This window comes from Ooceraea biroi, chromosome 10 (genome assembly GCF_003672135.1).
Source record: "Ooceraea biroi isolate clonal line C1 chromosome 10, Obir_v5.4, whole genome shotgun sequence".
NCBI classification, from domain to species: domain Eukaryota; kingdom Metazoa; phylum Arthropoda; class Insecta; order Hymenoptera; family Formicidae; genus Ooceraea; species Ooceraea biroi.
The window spans coordinates 7885477-7908418 of record NC_039515.1 but is presented as its reverse complement, the minus strand read 5'-3'; the positions used below and the strand labels follow the sequence as shown (position 1 = coordinate 7908418).

General features: G+C 44.1%; 1 protein-coding gene across 6 annotated transcripts in view; it reads left to right on the top strand.

The window, feature by feature from the left end:
• Nucleotides 1-42: 42 nt before the first annotated feature.
• LOC105283744 (serine/threonine-protein kinase NLK) overlaps nucleotides 43-22942 on the top strand; it is a 108942-nt gene continuing 86042 nt past the window's right edge. For 3 of the 6 annotated variants that reach the window (XR_003407185.1, XM_026973280.1, XM_026973281.1), the window contains exon 1: nucleotides 43-2155. Coding sequence is in view for 3 of the 6 variants with exons in the window: in XM_026973280.1 (XP_026829081.1) it covers nucleotides 1857-2155 (299 nt within the window). In the remaining 3 variants the exon portion in view is untranslated. The remainder of the gene's footprint in view (nucleotides 2156-22942) is intronic. The other 3 variants (XR_003407187.1, XR_003407186.1, XM_026973279.1) reach the window with 1 other exon arrangement.

Here is a 22942-nt window from a genome sequence, read left to right as displayed (position 1 = left end):
ATTTGAACAGGGTAGAATTTTTTTGTTAATTAAATACGATACATTTTATTTATATTAAGAATGCATTTAAATTAAATGAGATTACGAATATTGCATTTTAATAACACAATTTCGGCAATCACATAATTGTGCAAAACTTATTTATTACAAGAGATATGTTAAAAAAGAATACGAGTAAAAAAATCTCAGATAATTTTTCGCACTTTTATCGAGCCGCAGCAAGCCGATGACTCGAAACCTTGAATTTCTGAAGCCTGATGCTCCGAACTTATCCAGGTATCCTTTTGCGATTCAATATTTATTTAACATTCGCAGGAGAGGAAAGTCGAAAGCGGCGCGCGAGAGGCGCGCACGAGGGTGGCGCGGCGCGTAAATCACGTGACCGCTCTTAGGTCCGCCGCACCGATCACGTGACCGTCTTTGTGCCCGGCGCTGCAGGCCCAGTGACGTAGGGAGGCGCGACCCGGTGGCGTCAGTAGCCAGCAAGCCTTGAGTGCGAGCGGATGTGCGAGCGCATCGTCGGCGGAGCGCGGCTCGATCTCCCGTCGCGGCTACGCGAGAGACTCTCTCCTTTTTTTCCCTCCCTCCCTCTCTGTCTGTCGGTGCGCGTCTCTCTCTTTCTTTTTTTCATACACTGTCTCGCACACGCTCTCACACCCCTCTCTGTTTTGTCCGCCTGTCACCCCGTCGTCTGTCGCGCGTGTCGTCGATTCCGGCGAGGAACGCGAGTTCCTCCTCGCCCCCTCCTCGTCGACCCCTCGTGTGTTCTTCTGGTGCATTGGTGCTCTCCGCTTTCCGCGCGCGGATTCCTGTGTAGTGTGTGTGCTCGCTCTGTGCGTGCCGCGAGAGTTTCCGCTCCGGGAGAAGGCGATACTAACCGCACACGGTGGCACAGTGGCTCTCGTGCGCGCGCGCGCGCGGGGGGGGGACCGTGCGTGCGTGCGTGCGTGCGTACACGCGCGTGCACCGCATTGGACTGGACGCCGACGAGCGTCAGTGGTGGTGCACGATCGGAGCGTGCGTTTCCTCGGCGTTGCGCGTCACCCGGGAAGCGCCGCCTTCGTTCACCACGTTCGCCTGAGCGTGGATCCGCGTTACCCCGGAAACTGACCACGGCGACGGCGACGTAAGGCCCTTCGCCGAAAACGACTGACAACGGTGCGGCGCGGCGAAGAGAGAAAGAGAGCGGGGCCCTTGGAGCAGTACGGCGTACATACAGTGCGGCGGTGTTGTGTGCGTGCGTGCGTGCAAACATAACCTAAGTGTCGCTCGAACGCGGCTAAGTGCCGTTCGCTGTCACGTTCGTGTACTCGAACGTGACGAAGGGATATATACACATATATCTATATATATACACGCGTGTATTATCGAGAACGCGGACAAGGCACGCCAGGATCGAAAATCGAACAGGAACGCCGATAGTAACGGCGTGCTCCTTGTCCAGCGTGAACGACGAGCAACGTGAAGCAAGCAGAAAGGTGAAAGAAGAGCAAGATACGGTTACTTATCCCGACGCGATAAAGGACCGCCGTCTGCGCGTGTATCGCGCGTTCTCCTCACCGCTTCTCACTCGCGAGAGCAGTGGACCGACGCCTCGGGAACCTCGAATTCGAGCCGAGCGTGCGTGGGCAGACGAGGCGGACGCAAGAAAAAAGGCAAACAACAAAAGCGCGCAAAAAAGGGGGGAAACCATGTTGGCAGCGTGAGTTCTCGCTCCGCGATCCATCGATCGATCCGACCCGTCGATCGCACGCCGACTCGCGACAGTAATAGCGGTGGCTCGCTCGAACGAGCGGCCGAGAGGGCACGGCCCGTGAAGGCACGAGGGGGGGGTTACGGGCCACCGAAGTGCTTTGATGGCAGTGGTTGGGCCCAGCCGGCACTCGCGGGTGTCCATGAGCGTGTCCATACCGCTGATGCAGGGCGGCGGGGCGGGGGCGACCGGCGCCGGCGGCGGCGGCGCCGGTGCCGCCGCCGCCGGGGCCCACCCGGGCCAGGCGGTGCTGGCCGCGGCCGCCGCCGCCGCGGCTGCGGCCCAAGCGGCGCCCCCCACTTACTACCACCCCGCGGCACCCGCGCCTCCGCCCCCACCGCCAGCTCAGGACCCAATTCAGCCGGACCGACCCATCGGCTACGGGGCCTTCGGCGTCGTCTGGTGAGTCTACACTGAGAAAAATTATTTGATTGTATCAACAAGACGTATCTGATAGAATGCATTTTGGTTAAACCGACCAAGAATTTCTAGTTATCACGATAGGACTGGATATTTTATAACTAGAACGTTTGATAGACCGTACTATAAGAATTTGGTTAGTATTTTCCAGTTGGATCTATAAAACTTCTAGTTATATTACACTAGACATAAGAACAAACGAAGATGCAATCAGAATTCTGGTTAATCGCAGGGCACTCCAGCAGCATTCTATTGTTTCGTGTCGTGCGTGTTGATCGGCACGGACGGCACGTTTTCCTCCCGTAGTGAAATGAAATTAGTTAGTGGAATGGCTGTGAAGTGATGGCGGATGAAAAAACGTGTTCTCTTCTTATATTTTTTTATACAGGGTGTCCCGTAATAATCGTCCAACCTCTCGTATGCCAATAGAGCAGATCGAGATGAAGAGAAAAGTCCCATACCATTTCGCGACATTCGCAATAATAATCCTATGCCTCGAGCGACTCGGCACTTGCCTCCGCGCGCTCTGGATTCGCTTGACTTTAATATGCAATATTTCGATTATTATTGCGAATATCGCAAAATGATATGGGACTTTTCTGTTCATCTCGATCTGCTCTATTGGCCTGCGAGAGGTTAGGCGATTATTACGGGACATCCTGTATAAATATCAACATGATATTTCATTTGCAGCAATCCAAGAAAACTCACGGTAATGAAACAGAAAAACGTTTCTTTTCACTAAACAGTCATGTTAATTTAACTAAATACGTTTAGTATTATTATCAAGAAAATCTGGTAAATTTAACAGGAAGGAATTAATCATGCTCATCTGGTAATTCCTAAAGGAATTCTGATTCGTCCATTTTCCAACAGACAAACTGGTTGAACCTACCAGATTTCTAATTAATGCAACCAGATTTTTTTTCAGTGTACCCTTGTCTCTTATCAATTCTATTATTTTATCATTTTCCATCGTTATTTTATTGCACCGTTGTCGAATTTGAAGTTTTTGAGAAGCAAAATAATTGTAATGGGATGCTGATGTTGCATCCAGAAAGAAGGGTCTGACCAAGTTGGTTTTCAGCTTCCAACATTCACAATCATCCATCTTGCATTTCTAGAGAGAAAGAAAGAGAGTGTGTGTGCGTGTTGATTTGCAGGGCTGAATATTGTGGGAATTATTCTGTGAAATTCTTAATTTTGTCAGAGATGCATTAGCAAAAGCAGATACAGTATAATAATAAACCATTCAACGCGTTTTTATACAAGAACCAGCACTCTGATTTTAGCCACATTGATTTACGCGATCATAGGCATTTCTGAATTTGCTCCAAAAGGAATTGCGCATTGTTTATAGGAGAATCACCTGCGCCGGTATTTTTATACTTGGCATATATAGGCGACATCACATAAAGGCGACGGAGAATTCCAGAAGAAAATAGATTATTTTTAGCGTCTTTGTCATTCTTGATTATTTCCAGAATCGACTGAGAAGGACAATGAGAATTGTTATAATTTCCACGGCACGTTTAGACAACGTGCAAGATCGCTTTAGAGGCTTCTAAAGCGCGCGCGCGCTCACGTAAATGATGCTCCGATAGAAAGTGGAGCGACGAAATGCGGCAATCACGATCACGATCACCTCGCGAGGTGTATTCCGCGAGGTGAGAGCGACCGCAGGAAACTCGTTTTGCTCTTTTGCACGTTCCGCGAGTCCCAGCTTCCGTTTTTCCGCGGTTACCGGAAGGAGCGAACATGAATGGCGGAAGCAGCCGCTCCGCCAAACTCGCGAAAAAGTTGAGCCCGACTCGGGCGACTTTGTCGACGTCTCGAAAGCGACTCGTTCGTTCTTTGTGAAGAATAATAGTGGAATCGTGCTCCAGATCGAGATTAATTCAACCACGCTCGAGAGATAGATGTTGCATAAAATAACTACAGAATTATAATGCAAAATAATTGTTTTGCGCAAATCACGTAATAACGCGTGTAATATATTTACAATACACATGCGTATAATATAATATAATATCTTATTAACTTGATATGTATTATTGTGAATCTTACTATATTCATTATAATGAATTAAAGAACCATTTAGAGATATCGAAAAACTAATATTGTTCTGCTGTAATTAATTAGATACGTTTACAAGTTTTCCAATATATAAAAAATATATAAAGAAAGAAACGGGAAACACACACACACATAATATTGTCAACTTTTTATTCGATCTCAAGAAGAGCAGCTTCATATTGTCCTTTGTCCTCAGAAAGCGCTATTCATTCCCGGAAATGCGTGTTAAACGTGCGCAATATGCGCGGGAACGAAGGAGCAACTACAGTAACATCGGATATTCCAATATTGGCACTTTATAACGAATGAATTAAATTCGCCCGCTCTCTCGCCACCGTGGAAAATCGAACGATGATAAAATAAAAAAAAACGAGAGAGCTCACGCTATAACAATATTTGTATTACGACGTTGTATATATTTATGATATAACCGCGGCAATATTTACGGCGGCATTTTTCCACTTTCTCTCGCCGCGCGGAAAGAGAACTGTCACGACCTTTTTCCCCGCGTTTTCCGCCGCGCGTTCGCGGAAAAGCGTCAATAAAAGTCATCATTTTCCCCTCGTGGCGTGCCGCGGAAATCCCCCGGAATCTTAAACACTTTTATTATAGCGAGAGCAACGGCGAACCTCCGCCAATTTCTGCAGCAAGCGGGATGACGCATTGTCGTGTGAAGTCGTTTGCTTGATTTATCTGCCTTTAAGTCGCACGCGCTCTGCTCCACTCGATCTTGCAAACGTGCAGCATCTTCGCTTTAAAATGCGCTCGAAGAATGCTTTACGTTGTTTTATAATGCTTCTTATGTCGTTTACGATATCATCATGATGCACAAAGTACACGTTTTTTAACTTCTACTTTAAAGCACGACGCATTCTTTGATAAATCTAGAATGCTTTCTTTTTTTTGAAAAACTTTAAGCACACATACATTGTGCGTACGTTTGATCTTGTGCATTACATAGACGAGGCAATCATGTTCAGCCAAATGGTCGCTGTTCTTACGGCTTTCACTTTTTTTCCCCAACGTTCTTTTCATTTTTCCAGCATTCGAAATGCTGATCATTTCAATATTGAACACTGCGATAACCAATACTGTGATAAGTCACATAATCGTTCGCCGTGGCAAAGAATGCATTCGTATAAACGTGCCATGGTACATATAACAATCAAATTTTATTTAAACAATGTCAGAATGATAAAAACGATGATACTTTCAGTGCGTCTCATGATTCGTGCGAATCTTGAAAAGGTTGAACTATAAAACAGCTTATCCGGATTAAATTGATTCAGATGATTTCGCGCGATATCAAAATCGAGCGTCGCAGGCGTCGAATTTTATCGGCGCTCTTAATTAGGAACTTATCCCTTCTTAATAACGAGCAGGTTCGTCGACCTGTAAACCGAGTGGATCGTCTGGTGCACAAATGGACGAGGCTGAAGCGCCTCGACCTTATTTCCCCGAGCTGACTTAGGGAAATATAGAAAGAGGGAAAGAGAGAAAGCAGCGAACGTCATCAAAAATGTACTTTTACCAATTCCGTGAGTCGACACTTTTATTGTGCTTTTATCGAGCAATGCTCTCAAACGCGATTAATTTTCGACATTCCCCGTTCTAATCCTTTCAATTCGTTTCATTTCACGACATTGAACGAGTACATTTTTATCGAGCCGGTTTAAAATTTTATTTAGTACTTTCAATTAAGTTTTACATCGAATTATCTCGCGAATTATATTGTCCTACATCGGTACATGGGTGAAAATCAATTGGTGAGACCTTTTCTTTAAAAAACGACATGTTTCGTAATCTTATAAGAAGAATTCTCAAATATTTTCTTGCGGAAACTTACCGATTTATTATCGTTAATATGTGTTTTATATAATAATTTCTTTGATATATGTATATAAAACATGGTAATTTCTCATAATGATTTTGCAACTTTCTCGCTTTCCAGTTAGTGGAATAAATAATACAGTGAAAAATACAGATGGATTTATTAAAACTTGAGAGAAATTTATAGATACTGGGAAGCGCGTGATAATGTAATCTAATCGAATTTACGTTTCTCTAAACACACAGTCTTCCGATGCGCACGTGCATACTACGATAATATACACTTGCACGTGGAGTGCAAGGTCCTAGCATTGACTCCGAACAGCGCTATTGCAGTAAATTACACGAGCTCGACTCTCTCGTTCATCGACAATGCGTATTCCGATTCGTGGCGGTTTACTTAGCGCGGTTGATGGAAATATCGATTTCAGATTTTTCTCATCATAAAATTCTCCACTAGCGCGTATTGAATGATGTGGTTGAAAACTTTTTAAAACTTTTTCGCGATTTAAATCAATATGTTATGAAAACTATCCTATAAATATACTTGCAACTTGAATTTTGTATCAATCTATCTGTAATTACTACGATTAAAAAATGTATAAAAATTTCTAATCACTTGACAGCGAGTTAATAAAAATTGCTTCACCATTTAATAACAATAATTACGATCTTCGAATTATTTGCGCAACTTCGGAGCACTTTTCGATATACTTGAGGATTATCCTATCGAAGTGCTTCGATTTACTTTGGAATCATTTATTTCCGAGATACTGCGACTTAATTGCCAGCGCACTGAACGTTTGCATCAATTTCAACTTCGACGATACCGCGAACTTCCGATAGGACGACTTCCTTGTCCTCCAAGGTCTTGCATATTCATGTAAGGGTTAATCCAACAAGTTCTCCAGTGGCCTCGGCAATTAATATCCATTTGCGCTGGAACGCGTAACGAGCCGGACGCGAGGATATCCTTTTTTCTCGGCTCACGCGCGTTAACATCTCTTACATCTGGACGCGGGATGTACAAGGTGTCGCGGAAGTCTCGCATCTCCTAGCAGCGTCCCAGTCAGGACCGAATCGAGAACGGGAATTTTCACGTGCAATGCCACGTCTCTGAAATTAGCCTTGCGCACACTATTTGTGATCTCACTCTGAATCCCGTCTGAGGTTCTGGTATCCGTGCCCGCGTAATTCAACACACCGGGTATAGTTAACCTGACGCATTCCTGGAGCGTACGCGCGACGGCGACTGGTACTGCTAGTGCTCGCAGGTGCAAGAAACACGAAACCATCTTCATCGCGTGCCGCGCGATCGCGTTTCCGTAAATTAGACTCGATGTTAGAGCCGCCGAGAGAGAAGAGGAGCGGCGGAGGAAAATCATCTCTTTTTGTGTTCCGAATTGATTGGCTCGATTGAATTGATCCTCTTATTTCTCGCTCGCGCCTGCTCTGATAAAACCACAGAGAGAAAATGAGAAAAATTCGAAAGTTAAGCTTTGAAGGCAAAGTCAACTCGAATTTTTTTGAAGTTCAAATAGTAAAGGAACATGCCAACTGTGGAATAATCTAAATTATTCGAAGAATGTATCGATCGTAGAATAGATGGAAATTAATATCCACGTAATATTAGTAAAGAAATTTAGTAATTAAATAATTCACAACGATGGAGATGCTTAAAATTGATCGATTCAATTGCAGATTGTTTATATTTTCATGAGAGGAGGATTATACATGTCAATGTTTTCTCGAAGGCGTTATTCGTGATAATTTCAAGATAAATACCAGACGCGCGAATAAATAAAGTCCTCGCAGTAAACAATTCAACAAAAATCGATGCAAGTAATTAACGTATATTGCAACAAAATAAAATAAAAGTATGATACGATCGAGATATCACGCGAGCGTTTCTCCATTCACGATTCGAACTTTCATATCACAACGCGCGACAGCGACGAGCGCTTTTCCGTGCGGGAAAAAAAGAGGAAAAGCGCGTCGAGCGGAAGCCGCGGTTCCGAAAGCACCATGTTACGTTTTTCCGTAGTCGGGTCCACGGCGCCGCCGCTGCGTCGATTGAATCTCGATAGCGGGAACGCTATTCAGAGAGGACTGGCTTGCGCGACGTGCAAAACGTCGACAGGATACACACATTCGACGCCCCGTTTGCGCGCGTAAGAATGTTCCCTCAACTGAAAAGTGAAATCGTCGCCCGATAACTGGCTCTGATAACGGAATCACTCCACGTCGTTTGCTCCCTCGTTCTACCTAATATCGGTCGTCACGGCGTACCCAAAAAGAGTCGAGAAGGGAGTAAAAGAACACGTATCCATTATCACATTTGCAGCTCTTATCGACATTTTCCCGGTTTAGATTATATTTATTTAGTTTTAGATTATATTTATGATTATATTATATATTAATATTATTTACATTATTAGGTATTATATTTGTATTACGATTGTTTTGTGCGTGACAGATAATTTTTCTATGGTTCTACTTTGTTTTTTCGCATGGCATGTTTGATATCTTCTTGATTATTTTATGCATGTATTATAGTCAATACATGTTATAAATTATAACCTGCACGCATTATATTTAATATGCATAAAATAATATGCACGTTTTATATGTATTATAAATTGCGGGTAAATTGGCATAAACTTTATACCGCTGCTAATCACAAACGACTGCACCGACGCGTGAACGATAAAATGGCAGCGGGGGTTACGTTAACCCCGGTCGGTTATCGCGGTTAATTTAACTCGGAGCGGCTCGTTGGGCCTCGACCGGGCCCCATGCTGTTCCCCGTCGACGGAACCGAGCCAGCTGCCGTCCAAAGCAGGTGATGCCGCAGCTGCCTGCGAGCACGTCCTCATCGGATCCCACTCGCCATGGACCACTCTCGTCCTGGATCGATCGACGGTTCCTCGCACCAGAAAAAACACCGCCGAAACGACGGTAACGCTGCGCGATCGATCGCGAGACGGGAGTCGCTCGATTCGTCCCGTAATCGAGACCACCCTCTTGACGCGTTGAAACGTCTAATATTCACACACGAACGGAATAAAGTGGAATATTATTTAACATTTAACACACGCAATAATAGTAGTACCTAAATAAAAAATATATAGAAAATTAAATGCGGGAAATCGTAGTTGATAAATGATCTCGCACTGTGTAACGCTGATCTACACGAATTTTCCGAAATGTTTTCGAATTTTCCTGAATCCCTCGAGATCTTCGCGGCTGCGAGATCGCGCTTTATCCTCCTAGTCTGGCGTTAAGCCGCCTACACGACACGGGAAGTCGACGGAGCATGTATCGCCGGTATTTCCGGTGCGACGACGCCGCTTTCCCTCCTTCCTCTCGCTGCATCCCTATCGAGAGCGATTTCGGCCTCACGCAGTAGCTGCAGCTGCAACTCTGGGAAAAAGTACGTCTCTCACCCACTGTTGAGTAAATAATTGTGGCCTCGCGTTGACGTTGACTAACGAACATGCCAGTATTATCGATATTTACTCAAGTCCTCACCAGAAACGATCGTCCCTTAGATGTATCAGAAAACTGTATGTGCCAGTGAAATAAAAATATTCCACAATGAATTTATTATAACAGAATTTAGAAAAAAAGAAAATTGGAGAATTGTTAGTAATTGTTGCTAACAAATATTATTTTACCTAGGGCATATTATTATACATCATGCGTTACATGTGCAATTAACTATGAAATCATTTTCCAGATTCCTGAATCGCGGTGTTTATCTCTCTCATGCAAAAGCTGCGAGGAGCAATTGATTAACTAATTGAATAGTAATAATAAATTGTTTGAAGAGTCAATGTAAAGGGATAATCATCGTTAATTATACGCGAGAAAAGTAGATTAATCAATCCGTCGACAGTATTGAATAAAAGATGTGCAAGTTGTCGTTAAATATTCGTCAACGTGGATCACCGTGTAAAAACCGAACTACAAGGGAGTAGTTGTCGCCGACATTGAATAGCATTTGGCAACCGCGTAAAAGCGCAACGCGCTAAAAAAACGCGCGTTCTCGACGATCGTTGATCGAAAAGATTTAATATTGAATTTAATATTGGAATTCGGACGGCACGGTGTTGCTCTCGTGGCGGCGGTTATGAGCGCAGATCAATCCGGGAAACGCATCGAATTAGTCCGTCGTCGTTGGCGAGCGAAAAAATTCAATTTTACGCTCGCCCTTCGCTCGGGGAAGCGGGGAAGTTTCGGCCGAAACGCGCATTCCCGTGCAAGCGCGCGCGTTGTAATGTGGATGCTCGTGGACGATGCAATAATCCCAGGAAAATCCCCGGAGGCGACGATAATTCGCTTAGCCGTCTCGTCGATCTATCCCCAAACACATTTCGGGGGTGTCATACTTTTATCGAAACGCAGAAAAATATACAAAGATCGTTAGAGAAAAAGCTGGATATGTTTCTACGGAGAAACAGGTATTCCATAACGGTAACGGTTATCGCCCCTTTTTTATCTGGTTAATATGACAAGAAAGTTATTTGCGGAAAAATTTTTTATTTCGTATTTATTATTCTGTATTTTTTATTTACCTTTCATGTATACGTTTATTGTTTTTTACGGCGCTGCATGGAATAAAAAGCGCAGAGCAGAAGCGCAAATTCATCTTCCGAATCGTGGCCCTGGCCTGGGCGCTTCGATTTTCCGCCCTTTCTCTCTCGATTTTTTTTTGCTTTTCGCGCCGCGAATCGAAAAGTGAGAGTACTCGTCGAAATGCATTGTCACCGTAAAACGGCCGTTTCCGCCGCGATAGATTGCGACCGGTTAGCGGAAAACAACAAAAAAAGAAGGGAGGAAAAAGCGCACGATCCGAAAACAACGCGTGCACGTGCATACCCGCTTCTATCGGCCAATTGCAGCGCAATGCACTTGTCCGCGAATTCGGTTTCGGCCTCGCCGTGCGGCGCATTGTTGGCGATGTTTGTTGGCATTCCTAATTATTCACCACGAGAGTGCAAAGGTAACGCGATCGTGCATAGGCCGTTTCAGAAGCTGATCAAATGCCGGAAACGTTTCGGCCACTTCGGCAAACGCCACTTCGATGAGTTGCCGGAAGCACAATACTTGCATCTTTTTCCTGAAATTTCTGTCGCAAGAGCATCGGAAGCGTGCCGAGTACTCTCACATAAGTTTATCGGAACTCACTCGCGATTTCCTCGTTGAGGAACTCGCGAAAGAGAAGTTCGCGAGGGCGAAGGAAGACGCGTGCGGCGGATCCGCGAGATCCGCTCGCAAGGTCTCCTCTTCCTCTTCCCCTGGTCGCCTCCTAATACGTCTCTCGTCACGTTCGACATCGCACACGTTCAATTGACTCTTACCTGGCGACCTACCTGCCGCGTCGGCGGTAACCTTGACGCAAACAGGCGACCAGCGGCCGACCAGTTTTCTGCGATAATGCTCGCTCGCTCGCTCGTCCCGCTCGCACGTTCCATAATCTCGCCGTAAAAGGGACAAAGCAATGGTGTCAAGTCTGCGAGCGAGTGCAAGCCGCGTGTTGCACCTGCGCGCAACGCGCGATGCGCTCGACGATCGTTCGGACTCGTACGCCCGCATCGCTGATGCAGCGGCAGCAACGGACCTGCAGGTGCGAGCTCGCGAACTCCACCGGACCCACCTGCAGCTGCACTCACGCGCCACGCGCAATTTCGTGCAAGAAGGCACGCCATAATTTGTGAAACAGTTCTGCAAAATGCGCACGGCTGTTTCTCGCGGCGTTTGTGTCGAAAATTGCTACGAAATTTCCTCCAATTAATAATGATAATGATTGTAATAATTATAACATTAATATATACATTTGAAAATTTAGTTATAACATTCCCTTGTATGCACATGTCAAATAGTGGCGCTGGAGTAGCGTTTCCTTGAAGTGTAGAATGCCGAATATTCGGGAGATAGAAGGGACGAAGGAGGGTGAAGCCACGGTAGCGGCTCGTACGAGTTTTAGTAAAACCCAAGAGCGAAGCTCTCTCGCAGCCTCTCTCTCGCCACGACGAGCGCGATTGTGTGGGTTATTTGTGGACGGCGACGTGGACACAACAGAGCGGAGAGGTCGCGACAGCGTTTTGGTGTGCATTGTGCGCATCCAGTGCCACCCCCGAGCCGGTCGTGCATCAAGAGAGGATACACGCGTGCAATTCGTCCCGTCGAGAATCGGCCGTGGACGAGTCCCATGAATCATTGAAATTACTTGTGATTTTCCGGATCGAATACCTGCCTCAGCGAATCATAAACGAATCTCTCGGACTCGCTCAATAATCATAACAAACGTAATAAATGAAAGGATCCTGAAACGAAGAGGGCGAGGATGTTTCATTCCGTGAAAATGCCGGAAGCTGCGGGAGAGCCGCCTGTATCCTCCGACCGATCTTCACCGCGGATTTTCGAGATATTATCCATTTTACTTTGCCGGGCGCGCTGCGCTTCGCACAGCTCGCTCTTTAAACGGAAGTGAGTCGAATGAACCAACTGTACGATCGATTCTTTGTGATGATTACGGACCGCATATTTGTCTCGACGAAAATTGGGTCCGACTCCCGTTACTCCCGGCGGTCCTCTAACTCCCGAGTCTCGGCAACTCGGTTTCAAGCTCCAACGAATCTCTCCGTGCTTGATTTATTGTCCCGAATTAATCTCTTCTTAAGGGGGGAGCCTGCTTTAGAACGTTGAAAATAAGGTATAATTTTACGAATTTGTTTTGGAGAAACTATACAGCGGATCATTATAAAACTTTGATGCGTTTATTAGTACATGTTTAAAGATAACAAAAATTATTTTTTGATTTGAATATATCGCCTGTAGAGGTCGTCCTGGAGGCATCTTAGTGCAGCCGGCATTGTAAATTGGTGAGCATTCTCCTGCCTCCAAATTTCATCCAAACTGAAAAATTGAAATATTTTCTCGTTATTTATGAATTCCCATCGTCGATGAACCTTTAATATTCATAAAAACATTAAGTTAAACAATTATTTTTGCATGAAAAAGTTCCAAAACTTTGCCTAAAAATCGTACTTTTGTGTTCTAAGCTCCACCATTTTGGCACTTTTCAACTTTTTTCTTCTCTCTTTGGTTCATCGACGATGGGAATTCATAAATAACGAGAAGATATTTCAATTTTTCAGTTTAGACGAAATTTGGAGGCAGGAGAATGCTCACCAATTTGCAATGCCGGCGACGCGGCTGCACTAAGATTTCTCCAGGACGACCTCTACAAGCGATATATTCAAATAAAAAAATAATTTGTTTTATCTTTAAACATGTACTAATAAATGCATCAAAGTTTTATAACGATCCGCTGTATAGTTTCTCCAAAAACAATTCGTAAAATATACCTTATTTTCAGCGTTCTAAAGCAGGCTCCCCCCTTAAGTACCCGACTCGTCAATTAGATTCTGATTAATTCTACTTTTGGAACTTCTGGATGCTTTTGAAGTTACATGCGCGGGTCAGTTGCAGTATCGTGATCCGTAGTCTCACGCTCGGAATCGGCTTTGCGGATCCCACCATGTACATATCCCCCTCCTTCCCTCCCCAGTAATTCCTCCTCCCCGTGTATATACGCAGCGAGGGAAAAGCGAGCCACGTCGGAAGCAACACCGTGACGGCCACTGGCCTTCTTCGCCGCTCTTTATTCCTCCACGACGACTTCTCGCTGCGTGTGATCCTTTTCTCTTTGTTCTCGCCCGACTCAGCGTATCTACGAGTGCGAATGCGCGCCAAACTTGCAATTTATTTGATGTATCATGGCCGGAGCGTGCGTCTCTCGTCTCAGTCTCTTATATCCACGTAATTTACGAAACTATTTCTCGCGGTTTCTGTAACCGTGACCGCTTTCCAGTCTATGGAAAATGCTCTCCAGCGGCAAAATGCATGGCAGAAAATAAAAATTGCAAGTTCCTCGTAACCGCGTACTTGAAATTTTTATTCTAGTCCTCCGCAGCTGTCGTTACGTTCGCGCTTTGATCTCGCCGACTTTTAAATCTCGAAACTCGTGTTACCGATCGCGATACGGTGATAAGAATTTATCAATGACAAGAAGACAGAATGTCGATTTGAAGGAAATTGTGAAGAATGTGTCTATACAGATTTCCATCTCCACGATCCTGCGATGTTTTGTGCTATTCAAGTTTTGTTTCGCTTTTACTATTTTACTTTCATGGAGCTGCGAGGATCGCGCAGCGATCAATTTTGCGGGACAGAGCATTCGCGTTTTCGCGTTCGCGTTCGAGCCTTCGAACGAATGGGAAAGAAGGTCACCACCGCGGCTCCGGGGGCTTTCTCTTTCTGTCTCTCTCCTCTCGACGTGCGGCTGCATCCCGACCTCTCTCTTTTTCTCTCCTCTCTATTTTGCGACCGGTCTCTAGCTCAACCTCGAAACCGTGAGAAACGACGGCGAGAGTAGTGTCGAGGTCCTCACTCTCGATCGGGATCGCAAAACAAAGCTACACTTGCTAATTCATTCGGATACGGACGTCACCTCGAGTGATCCTCGAGTGTTTCGTGTATGATACGGTCGCATATCGCATATCACAGTTATTTTATATCGTGATTTACATCGCACTATGTAAATTTATAATGTACCTCGCTCTCGATTAGGATCGCCGCGCGAAACTGCATTTTGAACGTGCGTTCGCATCTAGTCGTATCGTCGCGTTGCTTTCGTGCATTTTATCCGCGATGAACCCCCCGTACACGTTTATCCATTAACTCCGCGTATCGCGTACATAAACACACATATGCCGGACATGTACATAATGCAAAAATAAAAATTATTGCGAAGATACGAGAAATGCATATAGCAGACGTACGTTATCTTTCCACGAATGAAAAATAATTATTCTAATAAATATTAGAGGAAAGTCCCCGATTATGAGATACCATATCGATTTTGCCGAATGTAAGGAAATCTATGGGCAGAATTTAAAAATGTAATACGTTATCTTGAAGAGAATTTAATAAGCTTTAGGTTGGTGAAATGAAAAATCTAATTTAAATATTATTTTTTTTGAAAATTAAAAAAATTTGAAAAAAGCTTTACGCAGGATCGAGAAAATGTGCTCCTAATATAAGATACCTCGAGAAATCGGTGTTAAAAGTGCAAAATACATCAGTATTGCAATTAAAACACTATATTAGATAGTTTTGTAAAAATACTGCTTCCACAGCCTTCGCCAAATCTTCACGATTCCACTGTCGACGCTTCCTCGTATCTCTAATCTCCATAGTCAGATTCTATAAAAATTAAATACACAAAAATTCGTAATATAAATTCGTATTAACTTTTCTTTAACCGTAAGTAGTATTTTCTTTCTTTTTTTACACTACATAATCTTCATATTCGAGCAATAATTATCTCATATTAAGAGTACCCTGAATATCTCATTATACGAGCCACACGCCTAGCGGTTCCGCGATCATGATATCTAACCTCTACAATTAAGCAATTCAACAAATTGAGTATTTTCCTGTTACTACGATTCTACTCTATCATTGCATACTGAATTTATTGCCAACCATTTCTTTATTATATAATAAACAAGGTTTCAAGACTTATCTCAAGTTCCTTTGACATGTTCACAATTTCACAAACCTTTTCTTGCAAAGGCTAAACGCAATAACGAACAATGAATTTTTCACTAAATACATTTTACACCAAGAGTAACAAGTTCATGGTGGAACTAAAGATGATGCTCACTAGTTTAGCAGAAACCCCATTATCTCATATTAGGAGCATATCTCATAATAGGGGATTCTCCTCTATATTAAAATATTATAAATATTATACAATATATAGTCGACAAGTTTTATACGTATCGAACGCAGTTACAAATAAAACGACAATCTGCCAAATGCATAACAACATCAACAATATCAAATATCAGTTAATATAAATATAATTTAGCACGTCTCGCGCGGAATCGATATCTGTGTAAAATGCAAATGTATCCCAGCATCATTAAACTCGTGCACGAAGGCCAAGATCGTTCATCGACGTCGCGCGATCCCCTGAGAGCACGCTTCGCGGTTCCGCGCATCCTCCGGATCGAAATCGGCATCGACGCCGACGCCGACGCCGACATCGACGTCGACGGCGGTGGCGGCGGCGGTGGCGGCGGCTCGTTACTCTCGCCGCCGTCGACGACGCCGCCCCCGGCGTCGCGACGCTCATCGATTCCGGGGGCCCCGCCCCTTCCAGCGGCCGTCCAGTGACGTCACTGGAGCGCCCCGGCGCCCCATCGTTGCTGCAAGTGGTCGCAGACACCCCCTCCCTCTCTTCCTACCACCCTTCCTGCCCCCAGGAACGTAGACTGGGATCGCGTGTCCGAATTATCGCTATAACCGATGGCAAGAGCACCGCTAAATCGTAAAGTGGTCCCCGCAATCGGCAAATTGGGACGTTGATTTTAACATTGTTGCTTTACATTGGAAAAATATTGACCCGCTATCTGGTTTAATGAATAACTTCGACGTGACGGTTACCCTACAAACTGAAAATTGAAAGAATCAACGGAATAATAGATGAAACCAGTTTGAATGAATTTGTTATGATTTTTCGAGCCGAGCTATCCAGGCTCGCCGCAATTGGAGGCTGGTCGGGAATAATGCACGGAGTCGGACTCAATTTCAGCCGAAGAAACGTGTTACCCGTGATCGTCAAAGGGAATCTACCATGCGGCCTGTTTAATCTCCCTTCCCTATTTGAGGGGCGAAATGTGTATTGTAAAATGAACGATGTACGATGTAATGGAATAGATAATATTGAAGCAGCAAGAGAGAGAGAGAGAGAGAGAGACTAGCAATCCGGAAGATACAAATAATATGAATCAAACCCATGCTGCACCTAATTTCCTTGACGCGCTTGGATTGCATCAGACCAGAGAATGAAACATATCTGTCCATCTATCTAGCCATATCTATTTATCTACCGTCTGTCCGTCTGTCCGTCCGCATCTCCCCTTCCCCATTCCATCCTCCTGGAACCGCAGTCTGAGCTCCGAGGGCTCCATAATCGCGAGTGCATAATGCACCTAATTGCTAATCAAAGGTCCCGCCGACGTTATATACATGTAAGCGCATATACGTAGATACATACACATACACACGTACACATGCATACGTACATACCGCGGTTCCGTAAACGTGTGTCTCGGATCTAATATCAACTGTACAGACGCTATATGGGGTGGCTCCGATGGGGTGGCTACCGCCAGGAGAGAACGTCTTTGAAGCGATCTGGTCAGCGACCGTTTGGTTGTGCAAACCGGGGCTTTGAGTTGACCGACACTACATACACTATCAATCAAGTCGCGCGAGTTAACGTTGCAATTTCACGAACGGTCGCTCTCCTCGCCGATCGTTTTCAGCGTTCACCCCCGTAAGTGACCCTCTCGGAGGATAGCACGTGATGACAGCTCGAAGCGTAGAAGAAACATTTCGGGAGTCTACAGGCGGAGCGCAGCATGTGTATAAGATAAATAGTTCGAGGATTATATTATATAAAAGTGGAAATCGTGAATTAATAAAATTAAAATAACTGCTAAAATTAATAAAATTGATTTGCACAATTTCCAATCAAAGATCGCCACGTAATGAGAGGCTTCGTAAACTCAAAATTGCAAGGATACATTAAATGAATTATTTTAGTAGACACTATAAAATAAGAATCTTAAACCGGGGCGTGTAGAAATAAAATGTTACTAATTATTAATATGTATTAAGTTTTAGTGACAATATATCAACTCGCGAGTCACATAACTTGATGGAAGCGATGTAATAATTAATCTAATCGAGTTAATTGCTAATTGTTGCTACTGCGCTCGTATAAAATGGTTACTCATCTTGCCGTTAGTTACTCGCACCGACCCCGCCTTCGCCACTTTTTTTCCTTTATCGCCGCTTCCTTTTTTTTCCTTCCCTGGTCGCCGCTATACTAATTCGCCGTTTACACGCGCGGCTATTAATTCTACTCGCACACTACCGCCGGTTGGCGTTTAATATCGTCCCGAACTTAAGCCGCGGCTTCATTAACTCTGAAACACTGCATATTTTTTTTTACCTTGCCGTAAGCGCTGACTCGTCGCGGACACGAAGGGTTTGTTTCTGCACTTCTAGAAAAAATTCGATCGATGTCTATTCGTCGCGTTCTTTACCCGCCTTAATGATGACAGCAACGATGATTATGGATAGTACTTAAATCGATACGCGAGCTTCGCTATTATATTTCATGCCACGTTTATGTTTTACATCTACCCGTGAAGCATAGCATAAAAAGTAAATGAGAAACTGTAGCAGAGTAACTCTTGAACGAGTTTTGATGCAGAAACAGAGAATGTTTACTGCACTTGCAGTACTTAAAGGATTATTATGAAGCGCAGAAATGTTTTGACTTCCAGATTTACGGATTATACAATTTTCAATTTGTACGTATTATTACATGTTATATTTTCTATTAAATCACGTTGTAAAAACAAAATGATACGTATAAATTCCAACTTAGGACAGAACTTTTACATGATCGTATTCGAGTTATGTATTAATTTATTCGCTGAAAAGGGTGAACTTCGAGCGAGCGACGTTCGTTCATTTGCATGCACGCAACGTAGCGCTTATTCCTAAACTCAGAATGTATATCAAGAGGTTGGTGACGGGGTGGAAGGGTGCGAAGGTAGAGGCGAGAAAGATAGGAGCCACCTTTTCCAACCTTCCCCCTTTTTCAGGGCGCCTAAAGTCGGAATCAATTTCTTCGACGCCACCTGCGCCACCGTCGCTTAGAGTTATTTCGTTGGGATGGCACAGGAGGGTTGAGGGAACAAGAGCAACCCCAGACGCCTCTGGCTGATCCAGAAAAATTACGGGGATCGGTGGCGCATGATTTGGAAATTCGATTGGTGTTTGGGTGAAAAATGAAATTGTGCAATATTTCGAAGAATTGTTTTTATACTTTCTACATATTTTCTTAAATTAGTAACAATTTAAATTAAATAATAGTGTGATAAACTACACTTAAATGTATTGCAAATAATCATAAATATAACTATAATAATAGTAAAAAATACAACCAGATAAAAATAATAACAATACAAGACCTCATAATCATATGACACGAGTCACTTGAAACGAAATGTAAACGTTGCGTTCCTAATTAATCTTTCCATCTCTCCCCCTCCCTCGCAGCGCATACGACGAAGATAGGCTCGCGCGGTTAATTGGTCGTGTATTTTTCGGCTACCCTATATGTGCGGGCGCGTGCATAATAATGACGACGACGACGCAGTGTGCAGAGCCCGGTCCGGATGGTAATGCGTGTATAAATCAGAGCGATATCAGAACGTGCGCCGGCCTGTTTCGCGTGCTGCGCCAACCGAGATGCATTGCACCCACGACGGAAGATGGGATACGCGAGTTGCAGGGAGACGAGCATGGCTGTTTATGGTCACCGAACTGAGGAGGCTATGGTTTCCCTTCTGTTCGGTATGGTCCAGCCATCACGCTGACCGCTGTCGGGCTTTAATAGAGACGCACGTTCAATTAGAATTCATTCGGCATTGTTTCGGCAGCGCTTGTTGTCGTGCGAATGTTCAGATGCCGACGACATTATGTATGATTGAGTAATCTAATTTTTCTGGACTTTCTTAATGTTGAGACTCGCTGAGACTCAATTTGCGCGATATCGCGCCGTTCCGATATTTAATATGCATTCGCTGTCATCATTAATCTCGACGATAGACGGCGGATGGAAAATTACTCCGCTGCGCGCGATTTATTTTCGGATTGACGTAAAAAAATTACACCCCTCGGTCCGCTCGTGTCATCCGTTTCTAAAATGGGACGACGTAAATTTTGACTTCAACGTTCGCCGGCGTAAGATAAATAAAATCTGAATAAAATTCACAAATATAGAATCAGCAAATAACAATATTAACGAGCAAGGAACGAGCGTGAGACTCTCAAATAATTCTTGTAACCTGACTTTTTGCCGATAAATAAACCGTCATAATAACGAACTCGACGCACATAATACAGACGCGCAGACGTGTTTCGTCTGCCTCTGCAACTCGCAATTGTCAATATTAATCATACTTATTGTTCGCGTCTCGCGGCGAATTGTATCGCGGCGCGCAGAAACCCCGGCGACCCCTAAACTCCGCGATCGAACGCGCCCTTCATCCCCGCGAGAGAGAGTCGCACCGCCGTAATTCAACCCGTCCGTTCGTCCGCCCTCTATCCATCCCACCTACCCTCTCACCCTCCCGTCCTCATCCTGCCACCCCCTTTCTCTCACGCACGACAGACGCTGGCGGCTGTTTTGTGCGTGCACCCGATATATTACGCTCTCGCCCTTAATACACTTACGCGCGCACAAAGAGTTCCTCGCCCTTTGTGGCCCCCCGCATCCTCCCCCTTGTGATTTTCACGGGGGTAATATTCCCCGTTCTGAAAGCGACCCCTCTTTCGAGAAGGATGGCATAGAGAGACCGGGGGTACGTAGGGCGCTTTTCGATTCTCGGCGCTCGATACAGATGACCGCGGAACGAAGTTTCGATTCGGTGGCGGGATCAAAGAGGATTATGGAGCGGAGCTTGCACCACGTGCATCGTTAGCGCGTTGTAAAAAGCCCGACATTTATTTAACGGTTGAAAACAGGTGTTTCCGATCAGTGACAAACTGATTCAATCTGTTAGATGAAAGGGAGTTTTCAAAAACTGAACATCCCTCATACAATGTGTACAAAAATATTTATAATACGAGAATGAAAGCCACTGTAATAACTATTTTTAACAAGTAAAATTTCACAAGGAAAAACTTACAATTTTTAGCAAAAAGAAGAGCAAAGAAGAAGAAGTCCAAAAAATCATTGAGAGTCAGGCATACCTGCAATCAATTCTGATCGGGTTTCGAGTGCTAGCGATTTCCGGTCTACTTGTAACGTTATTTACGCGCATTTCAACGGCGGCCGGAAAAGCAGCAAAGGATTATTCCGACGTGATAAACGACCGCGGCCGTAACTCCGCGTTAACGTTTTACGAGGAGAACGCCGTTCGCCCTTGCATTTCATCACGCCGCCCGATCGTGTATTTATTAACGTGAAATTATGCCAAACGCCGCATTATACTCGAGATACTTGCGATCCAGAGGTCGACAGATGCTATTATCGCGTGCTGGAAGCGAATAGAAATGAGACTGAAGAAGTTGAATCGAGAAAACAAGAAAAATCGGAGAAAATTGAGGATGAACGAGCGATGAGAAGCAACCCGAGTCGAAATTTTAGTTCTACATTGAACCTCGAATTCTTCATTTGAGGCGTTATTCAGCGTCTATTTAGCTACTTTAACACTAAAATATGTCCGAAATTTCCTTTTTTGCCGCTAGAGCGTCAAAGCAGGTTACGATCAAGATTATAGCCGAATGTTGCAGGGTCAAAATAGCATCTTAACATCTGTTTGTAGGAGTTTGAGTTTCAATGTAAGAGTTCTAGGTTCTATTTTCCTAAAAGTAGGTTCGTACGACTGCTAAAAACATGAAAGTAGGCGCAAAATTTCGGACATATTTTAGTGTTAAAGTAGTAGCTAAATAGACGCTGAATAATGCCTCGAATTCTTCATTTGAGGCGTTATTCAGCGTCTATTTAGCTACTACTTTAACACTAAAATATGTGCGAAATTTCCTTTTTTGCCGCTAGAGCGTCAAAGCAGGTTACGATCAAGATTATAGCCGAATGTTGCAGGGTCAAAATAGCATCTTAACATCTGTTTGTAGGAGTTTGAGTTTCAATGTAAGAGTTCTAGGTTCTATTTTCCTAAAAGTAGGTTCGTGCGACTGCTAAAAGCATTAAAGTAGGCGCAAAATTTCGACTCGGAAACTTTTAGCAATAGGATTTGTGACCATGTTTAATGCTAACGTCCTTCAGATCAGTCCGTTCTCTTGTTTGGCAGAAGATGAATAGTGAATGCACTGGGACTACATGTAGCACAGGTAGCACAGGTAGAAACCAACCGTTCTCCATTCTTTTCTCAGCCCCCTATGTGAGGGTGGATGCAAGTGTTCATCGCCCTGTGAGGGCGAGGAGACAGCTGCTGCAACCTGACGATCGCCAGCTGGCGTTCGTAGGATTTTCTCAAGCCAGTCGAAACCAGGTTGCTGGTCGATCGACCAAAATTCTGCATCTCGAAAATTTAACGAGTAGTCGAAGTTGCTCGTCCCGAAATGCTCACCATGGAGATTATTTTTCACTCGTTTCTTATAAATTAGATTAATTTATATTAACATACGTATATTAATTTCTCGTAAAAAAGCCACATATGAGAATAATTTGTTAATTAAAAAATTAATAAATTAATAATATGAGAGTTGTTATGCAACTGATGTATTTTCTCACGATTTGTATGCGATCAATATTAATGTCTGTATAATTATAATATTATATTTCCTATATCTTATGCATATGTTTAACCAGGATATTTATATAAGTCGCGTAATTCATATTTATGCGATCCACAGTTATAGTAACCGGCTAACGTTTACTATACTAACATGACAGTGTTTGTCGCATCGATATTGATTGACGATTAATATTTGCAGTTGCATGGCCGATCGAATAATCACGGCGTAGCCGTTGATTTTCCGCGAGCGGCAAGTGTCCAACGATATATACAGTGTCGGGATAATTTTCACGGGATATCATCTATCAGACGAATGTCTAATTTATCGCGGACAACCCGCGTTAACAAATTTATAGCGAGCGCGAGCGGAAATTCCTTTCGCGCGCGCGTTACGCACGAGAATCGCCTTGAGATTATATATGCTGTTTCGCTGGTTAGATCG